This window comes from Calonectris borealis, chromosome 27 (genome assembly GCF_964195595.1).
Source record: "Calonectris borealis chromosome 27, bCalBor7.hap1.2, whole genome shotgun sequence".
Classification (NCBI taxonomy): Eukaryota; Metazoa; Chordata; class Aves; order Procellariiformes; family Procellariidae; genus Calonectris; species Calonectris borealis.
The window spans coordinates 6,497,319-6,506,769 of record NC_134338.1 but is presented as its reverse complement, the minus strand read 5'-3'; the positions used below and the strand labels follow the sequence as shown (position 1 = coordinate 6,506,769).

At 54.1% G+C, this 9,451-nt stretch overlaps 1 protein-coding gene across 1 annotated transcript; it reads left to right on the top strand.

Moving 5' to 3' along the window:
* The first annotated feature begins 1,168 nt into the window (after window positions 1–1,168).
* On the top strand, window positions 1,169–8,377 carry TGOLN2 (trans-golgi network protein 2). Its single transcript, XM_075174788.1, has 4 exons — window positions 1,169–1,293; window positions 1,780–3,371; window positions 4,084–4,167; window positions 5,135–8,377. Exons 1-4 carry the CDS (start codon window positions 1,236–1,238, stop codon window positions 5,138–5,140), a joined length of 1,740 nt encoding a protein of 579 aa, XP_075030889.1. The 5' UTR covers window positions 1,169–1,235; the 3' UTR covers window positions 5,141–8,377.
* The last annotated feature ends 1,074 nt before the right edge of the window (window positions 8,378–9,451 follow it).

Genomic DNA, 9,451 nt, shown 5'->3' with positions numbered 1-9,451 from the left:
ACCCGGCACTTGGCCTTGTTGAACCTCATACATTGGCCTCGGCCATCGATCCAGCCTGTCCAGGTCCCTCTGCAGAGCCTTCCCACCCTCCAGGAGATCAACACTCCCGCCCAGCCTGGTGTCGTCTGCGACATGATGAAATCCTTAGGTTTGTTCTGCTGTCCAAGCTGGAGGATCGCCCCCAGTTTTGGGCAGTATCCTTCAAGGTGTGGAGTGCCTGGAGAAAGCCCAGAAGAGAGCAAGGACACAACCTACAGGAAAAGATGGACATTCAATCCGGAGAAGGGAGACATAACAGTCTTCAGCAGGTAAATTATCTACAGAGGAAGGGGATACGTGTTCCTCAGTGCCCACGGAGAGCCAAAAGCTGCTTTTCTGCTGCTGGTGGGAAGAGCTGCAGTTGAACGGGGCGCGTCTGGCCTGGCCAAAAACAAAAATAAAAGGTTATGGGAGCTGTTGGACTGGCCACGCTCCCCGATGTGGCCGTTGTCCTCAGGGGCGCTTTCGGAAAGCAGTCCTGAACCAAAGGAAGGGCAATTAGCCCCGATTTCTCACCGCTCGCCCCCCGCCACGGCCTGTTTCCTCCCCCGTAGGCCGGAGGCAGCCACAGGGTCAGGACGCCATCCGAACAGGGCCGAACGCGGGGGGAGGGGAGGCCCGGCCCCTCAACGGCCCCATTTTGGGCCGCTGCTCCCAGCACAGGGACTGGAAACAGACCCCAAAAGGGCAGGTTTTACCTCAAAATGCTGCTTTTACCCCAAAGATAGCGCGGTTTTGCGGAGGCGGCCATGCCCGCGGCGAGGCCTGCGGCGGGGGCCAGGCCTGGCACCCGCCATGGACAGTTAAGCCCCGGCCTTAATTTGCATAAACCCCACCCAATTCATGCTCCCTAAGCCCCACCCCGATTCTCCACAAGCCCCGCCCCGATTCCCACAAGCCCCGCCCCTACTCTCCCGAAACCCGCCCCCACGCGCAACAAGCCCCGCCTCGCTCTTAGCAAGCCCCGCCCCCGATTCGCTCCAAGACCTGCCCCAATCCTTTCAGCCCCGCCCCCCTCTTCAAGCCCCGCCCCTTCCCTCGTCTCGCACACACCCACCCCCGCGCGGCAGTTCCCGCTCCCGCCCGCCGCTTCCCCGCTCTCGCGAGATCTGCTGCCGGAAGTAGCACCTGTCTTCCCGGAAGCGGAAGCGGGCGGACCGGTGGGTGGCGGTGAGGGACGTCTCTCTCGGGCCGCCATGCCGCTGCGGCTGCTCCTGCTGCTCTTAGCGCTCCGCGCCGCCCCCCGGGTCGAGGGTGAGAGGCCGGCGGAGGGCGGCTGGGGTGGCCCTGAGGCGCTCGGGGCGGGGGAAGGCAGGGAGAGGGGCCCTGACGCCGGGGAAGCCCGGGGCGGGGGTGCTGGGGGGCACCTGCGGGGAGGGCAGCGGCCGGGGGCCCCGGGGTGGGGGCGCTGGGGAGGAGCGGGTGCGGTGGGCGCTCGGCAGCACCGGGGAGGGGGGGTAGCGAAAGCAGGGCAGCGCTTGCCCCCGGGCCGGGGTGGGTGTGACGCGGGCGCTTGGTTTGCGGGGGCTCCGGTGCCGCTGGGCCCCTCCTGCGGGCGGTGAGGGGGCCGGGGGGGGCTCCCTCGGGTTCGTCTCCCCTTTGGTTCCCCCCTCCCTTCTCCCTCGCAGGGGAGTTTCCTTCCCCTTTTGGCAGCGGTGGGGCTGTCTCAGCCAGCCAGGCCCGCTGCTGACACCCGGCGCGGGGGCAGGCGGTGACTGCGACCTCTGTGTTCGCTGGCAGCTGAGGGGCAGGCGCCGGAGCAAACAGAGTTCAGCAAGATTTTAGCAGGCACTGGGGCATCCGACCAGCAGGGAGCACGTAACAGCCTGGAAACTGGAGGGAATGAGGCCACAGATACCTCCAAAAGCAAGGAAGAGCCACGCACCGGATCGGATCCAACCAACAACGGAGCCTCCAGCTTGGGCACAAATAACAACGGGGTGACAGATAACAACCAGATCGGCGTGAATGTGCCTAGCCCAGGTAGCAGCGTGGAGAAGCAGACTGGTGGCCAGGGTGGCCAGAGTGACGGTGGCCAAGTCAGCGCTCAGAGTGACGGTGGCCAGAGTGTTCAAGGCAGCAACACAAGTTACCAAACCAACAAAGAAGGTGGCGGCGCTGGTAGCCAGGCCAACAGCCACAGCGGCGACCACCAGAACCAGGGCGGCAACCAGGAGAACAGCAACAAGAACCAGGATGGCAATGACAAGAAGCAGGATGGCAATGACAAGAACCAGGATGGCAACCAGGACAGCAGCAACAAGAACGAGGAGGGCAACCACCAGGACCAGGGTAATAACAGGAACGAGGGCAACAACCAGGGCGGCGACAACAACAACCAGGACAGCAAGAACAAGGACGAGGGCAGCAGCCGGGGCAGCAACAACGCAAACCAGGGCAGCAACACCGAGAACCGGGACAGCAACACCGAGAACGAGGGCAAGAACCAGGGCAGTAACAGCGATAACAAGGACAACAACCAGGGCAGCAACACTGAGAACCGGGACAGCAACACCAAGAACCAGGGTGAGAACCAGGGCAGCAACACCGAGAACCAGGGCAGTAACGACGATAACCAGGCCAACAACCAGGGCAGTAATGACAATATCCAGGCCAACAACCAGGGCAGTAACGGCAATAACCAGAACAACAACCAGGGCAGTAACGGCGATAACCAGGTCAACAACCAGGGCAGTAACGGTGTTAACCAGGCCAACAACCAGGGCAGTAACGGCGATAACCAGGCCAACAACCAGGGCAGTAACGGCGATAACCAGGCCAACAACCAGGGCAGTAACGGCGATAACCAGAACAACAACCAGGGCAGTAACGGCGTTAACCAGAACAACAACCAGGGCGGTAACGGCGTTAACCAGAACAACAACCAGGGCGGTAACGGCGATAACCAGGCCAACAACCAGGGCGGTAACGGCGATAACCAGGCCAACAACCAGGGCGGTAACGGCGATAACCAGGCCAACAACCAGGGCGGTAACGGCAATAACCAGAACAACAACCAGGGCGGTAACGGCAATAACCAGAACAACAACCAGGGTAATCAAATGGGCTCATCAAGGGATAAAAATGCATCACCACAATCAACTACTTCTGCTAATGAGAGCGACAGCTCTTTAGACGATGGAGAAAGCCCTGGAGAGGAAGAGGATGGGGCTAAAGAAGGCAACGATGCTTCCTCCTTTAATAAGGAGAGAGAGAAGAGCATCCCTTCTCCCCCCAGGGACCAGTCAGAGAGCAGCCACTTCTTCGCCTATCTGGTGACGACGGCGATTGTCGTTGCTGCCTTATACGTGGCGTATCACAACAAACGCAAGGTGAGTGGCTGTGCTCCTTACCCAGGCTCGACATCTCCCCTGCGGTTTAGGAGTTTCCTTTCCTCTCGCCCGTCGCCGCCGCAGATTGGGACCCGCTCGGTTGAAGTCTTTTCCCCTCACCCTGATTTTTGCTTCTTGCCAATACCTCCCGCTTGCTGCACGGCGTGGGTTTGGTTATTTGAGCCTCGGGAGGAGCAGAGGGGGTGTTGTGACTAGGAAAGGAGTCGAATCCCCATGGAAATTGGGTGGCCTCGGCTCTAGTGGTTATTTTCAGCTGAGAGAGGTGAAAAGGAAAAGATGTGTGAAGTTACCCTGTGTTTTCTCGCTGACAATGAGTTTTCTGTAGCAGGTTGCAGAAGACTTGTCCTTAAATAGTCTTGCACGGGGCGATGCAGCTCAAATGACGTAACTGTCTTTCGCTGTTTTTTTTTCCTCCTCCTGTAAAGCTATTTTTGAGGTAGGACAAAGAAAACAAATTCTTATTGTTTTCTGCATGTTAAGCAAACCTCATTATCGCCTGCTTTCGACCTTAGCTGGGTTTATATTTTGGCATTTATTTGTTTCGAGTGCTTTTTCAAATGAAACGTGGTCACTAGAAGGAGATAAGTGAAGCTGGTCGTTGCCCGTTAGAAAGCGCCTGCGTTTGAAGTGAGAAAAAGCTTATTTGGTCGCTTCTGTCCCGCTCACCTTGTCCCCGCTTCTCTCTCCAAAGATCATTGCTTTTGCTCTGGAAGGGAAAAGATCGAAAAGCGGTCGACGGCCCAAATCTGGCGATTATCAGAGACTGGATCAAAAGGTAAGGATCTCCCCAAAACGGGTGCTGCCTCACCCCGGGAGCCGGGCAGGCTGGGGGAAAGGGCTGCGGTGCCTGGTGTATGCTGTAAACGCGCTATATTGGCTTTTCACATATAGAAGTGGTCACAAAGCCCCTACTTGGTTGGTATTGGAAAGTGGTTTGGTTTTTTTTTTTAGCAAAAACCCCACTCTTGGTCTGGAAATGGGGTTTTGCCAGAAAATGGAAGCAATAATGCTGAGAAATGGTGGCAGAGAGGGCTAACGCAGAGCAGAATTTGTGAGTCTCAAGCTGGGGAGTGCTTGAGAATAGTTTGTCACTGGCTCAAATGACTTTTTCAAAGAAGTTCTTAGCAGAGGAAGGGTAGGATTCGGGGAGAATTCCCGTTGTTCTTCCCCTTGCAACTTTTTTCACCTGTTGTCCTTGAAGTCAGACGTGTCTGTAGTTATTTTCTGCAATGGGTAGAAGAGGCGACAAGGAAAGAAAATTTTTTAAAGTTGAAAAAATTAAGCTGAAACTTAATCTTTCATAAGGCTGTCAGCATTTGGGGCACCGCGACGATGGCCGTTTTCAAACGCCGTTAGGGATTTTGCATATAAAACTCGAGGCAGTGCCGTCCTCGGCTTGTCAGCGCTGCAGTGCACCGTTGGGAGTGGAAGCTCAGTTCTCTCCCTTCCCGGATTGCAGCCGCACCTGGCTGGGGAACCCGTCTGGGTGCCACCGAGACGATTTGCCTGCTTGAGCCTCCCCACTTAGTCTCACCAATATTTTGGGAATTTGTTTCCCTTGCCAGGAATTCCCAGACTTGTCCCTGAGGCACAGTAAAACAGGCAGGCAGTTAGAAAGAGCTTGGTTTTATTTGAAAGCTCATCAGAGACGCTCAGCCCGCTCAAACCCTGATGCTTTGTCAGAGTAGATAAAACAATGCTGAGCTTTTAAATTGTTTAAACCTTTCTTTTTGCCTTTCCAGATCTAGTTTCCTCCTCGGATGTTCAGTGGAATAATGACGGCTGGCGATGAAAATGCGGGAACACCCACCGGCTCCCCTGCTGAAGCAATCCCAGTTGTAGCTGTGCTGCCACGTTCAGATTTCAGACAACAGGAAGAAGGGGAAATGCTTTTCGTTTTGCACCTGCACCTTGGTAACGTTAAACCTCTCACTTCCTCGAAACGCGTTTCTCCTTTCCCAGCTGCCTGAAGATGAACTCGTTTTCCGCTTGGGTGTCTGGCTTCTAGCCTGTGACCCAGGAAAAGCCAGTCCCCAGCACTTGACAGAACTTTTGGGTCCAAACGAAGTGAAATTTGCCATCTACTGTACCGACGTCTCCTCTTTGGGGAGGGGGAAGAAAAAAAAAACATATCTGCCTGCGAAATGAGCCATCTGACTCTTCCCCTTCTGGAGCCGTAGAGCTGCCTTTGCAATCAGCACGGTCTTGCTTGAGACACAGACGTTCTCCTCCTCTGTCCATTGTATTTGGATGCTAAAGTTCGGCGCGTGACTGATTGCACTAATTTGGAAATGATCCGCCAAGGACTCTGATTCGATTTTTTTTTTTTTTTCCCCCTCTCTGTGATGAAGACAATGTTAGATTTTAACGTCTAGATTCTTTCTTACGTGCACATCTGTGGAAACGCCGGAGCAGCCTTTGGCCCTTGGGTTGTAGCTTAAACTTCCTCACCTGCATCTTACGCTCCACGCGGATCTCTTCCCTCGCAATCCCCGGAGTTCAGATGTTTGCACTGAAGGTGACAGTTGCGGTTTGATGCTGTGAAGGAGCACAGGTTAGGCTTAGGAAGCTTCGTGCCAAATTGCCACGCTGTCGTTGTAGCAGACTTTGCTTGGAAGATTGCTTTCCTACCCCTTGTAAAATGTAGTTATGTGGTAACGTAAACTGTACGGTAATCCTGAAGTGTTTGGGATGAGAGAAACTTGCGGCCATTCAAACCTCTTCCTCAAAAATACCGCGTTGAGGCCCTGGAGTGTCCAACTCCACTGAACGAGGCTCCGTCGGCTGTAGAGCTCGCCGCGACTGAGCCCTCGGCGTTGGCTCTTGCCGGTGAAGTGCCGCGTTCTTGCCCGGTGGAGAGGCGAGGTGGCTGCTCGTCCCCTGGGTTGCACAAGCCTTGGCAGCGCCTCTCGCCTTGGGAAACCGTTGTGGCCCGCGGCGCGGGCGCCGTCTTTTCTGCCCGTGAGTCACCGCGGGGCGTCTTCTCCCCGAGGCCACCTCCTGAGCAGGTGACCGACACGCGAAAGGGCTTACAGCCGGCACAACCTCTTCCCGCTCTTCCGCGGCTCTGCCGGCCCCAGCTTCGAGGAGTTTTGCGTGGTTGAATGTACGCGGAACCAGCTGCTTGTGGCTGAGCTGGTCGCTTCGGTATTACTGCGGAGCACTTAAACTAGGGCCTGGGACGTGCTGGTTATATTTAAGGCTGCAAAACACGTTGATTCGTGAGTTATAGCTGTGAGGTGGTTTTTATTTTTGTAGTTCTACTCCAAAGATGTTTGTTTGAGATGGGACGTTTCTGAAGAGGGTATGAAGTGCCTGCCTGGCTCGTGCTTTTGTTTTTTCCAATATGGGCAGAAAAAAATTGGTATGAGGCATCTAGAGCTCTTCACACAGGTCTACGCCCGAAGCTCGTGCCAGCCGTACGTGAGTCACCCGCTCCGTGCACTTGCCGACTGACTGCACAGGAAGAATCCCGGTCGGGTTAACTTCCCTCCAGCTGGCTGCAAAAGCAACTTGTGGGATGAGGCCGGCCTTTTTCCGGCCTTCCCGAGGTTGTGAACAATTGGTAATCTGCCCTGTGGTTGCTAAAGATAGTCACGTTTGACGGGGGCAAAGACGTTTCCTTGTCTGGACATGAAAGCTACAGCTGTATTTTTTTTTTCTTCCTAGTGGTTCATTCCCCACGTAAGAGGGGAGAAGGGGCTTGACCCTCTCTTAAAAGAAAAATCCTCTTTTTTTTTTTTTTTAATTTGCTGGCTGTTAGCAAGCACAAAGAGCAGGAGAAAGTCCCTCTTGGCTTTAAATAGCTTTCAAGGTTTCCGTAGTAAACTTTTCTGATGCTAAAAGTACTTGCAGAAGCTATTTTGGAGAAGGGGAGCATGAGGTGGAGGGAAGAGAAAGGAAAACAAGTCTGGGAACATAACCCTTGGGGGAAATGTGCCTTCTGAAAAGGGTGGGAACTCCTGCAACAAGACTCCACTGTTTCAGCGATCCCGTAGGATAAGTCTGAGGCGCGCTGTTGTGCCGCTGATTTATGGGCAGGATGCGGGGTGGGAGGTGGTGGCTTTTGTCTAATGACGGTGGGGGGAAAAAAAACCGTATTCCCACATGTGAAACACCATGTGCTTCCGAGCTGCTCGTTCCTGAATTTTTAGAGTGTGAGCGCTGTTTTCTTGCTTTGTCCTATTTTGTTTTTTTTTTTTTAAATTGAAAAATAATTTACAAAGGGTTTTTTTTCCACCGTCTGCTTGCTTTTCTACCCCGCGAGCTTTTTTCAAATGCCTTTCATCCCTCTGTCGTTCCAAGCTGTGTTGGAAATCCCACCCCCGTTACCAACGGCAAGCCGAAGGGCGGGAGTTCTTTGGAGAGCAGGACCGTCGGACCTCAAACATCTCGTTGGGCCGAGCACGAGCTCGTTCGTCAGGTTAACGAGGACGTACGTCACGTCTCGGTGGGAGCTGTTGGTTTGCTCGGTGCCCGGCGCGGCTCTGGCGAAACAAGTGCCCGAGAAGTGCCGGGTTTGGGGAGAGGCAGAGCTCGTGCCAGGCTAACGCGGGGGGAGCCCCCCCAACTCTCCTCCTACCCCGCAGTCCTGAGGGCAGCGCGTGTCTGGCAGCAGTCGCTGTAATTGTCCGAGCTGCGTGAAACCTCTGGGAATGAGTCCCGGTTTGTTGATTTTTATGGTATTTAAATTTATGCAACGTGTTTCAAATGGGTCAAGGTGCACGTAACCTTTTCCCTTTGGACACAACATGGTTTTGAACGGATGGTATCTGTCGGTAGTTTTTTTTGCCAAATGTTACTACTTTTAGGCCAGCTGCCTTGCCGGTTTGAATCAGCAAACGATTTGTTTTTCTGCTGCAGTGAAATGCAACTTGCTTTGAAGGATCAGAATTTTTATATTTCTTTGTACTTTTTTTTTTTTCCTGTGTGGTGAAGTAAATAAATGGATTTAAGAAAAATAAATAAGAAGTTTTCACCTCTTTTTTTTTTTTTTGTGCGTGTTCTTTTCCTGGTCTCCTTTGAAACCTGGTAACGACGGTTAGTTCCTCTTTGTGCCCCCCCCCCCAAAAAAAAAAAATGGTTTTAACAAAAACAGCGCTCTTTGAGCTGAGTGGTTTGCGCTCAAAGCTTCGCGTCCTCGATTTGCACATGCAAACTTGGTCCTTGCGTGACCAACTAACCCTGCAGCCGGAAGGAGCCGAGACAGGTTTCAGCCGAGAGCGGATTTGAAGTTTCCAGTCTGCTTCACGATCACCCTGTGTCGGCAACCCCGTTCCTCTTGACCGCCTCGGTCCCTCGTACGCGTGGGAGTGAGCGGGGTTATTTAGGACCTGACCTTAAGACGGTGTTTAAACCGCTTTTAAAAGAGCTCGGTTGGGGATCTCTCCTGTTGTATTTCTTCTTTCACCCACAGGGAGGCTCCGAGGAGGATGCAGCCCGGATCCCAGCACAGCCGAGACTGGGAGAGACTGGAAAAGAGAGAGCCCGGCAGTGCCGCTTCTGTTCCCCCACGGCGAGAGCAGCCTGCGTGGGATGCTGCTGCCCGAGCAGCCGTGGAAGGGGGAAGAGAAGGTGCCGCGATCCGCAGCAGATGATGAGGGCGCTTCTGGGGAGCGTTTACTGCTCCTTCCTGCAGCAAATGGAAGAAACTTTCTCCTTTCCCCCACTTTTTCCCTAAAAGGAGAAAATTCACCCTCCCGCGCTCTCCTCCAACTGGGCTGGACGCCAGCTGCCTGGCAGCGAGTGCGGGGGACGGGCTAGGAAAAAGGGAGGACCGCTTGTTTTCCTGTTGACGGGGCTGCGGAGAGCTTGAGGGAGGAAAAAAAGGGTGGAAATGGGGGATTAAAATAAAAATTCTCCATTCATCTGCACACGGGGCTGTTGAATCGAGTGCTCGTCCAAGTCTTCCTACGAGGAGATCGGAGCACCGCCCTGCTGCCTGTTTTTAGGGCGATTTCCCGAAGAAACGAGAATTACTGAACCGTGCTCCAAGAGCTCTTTGAACCCCTTGCCCAGTTCCACCCTGATTTGAGAGTAAAGCTCTCAAAACCATTTTA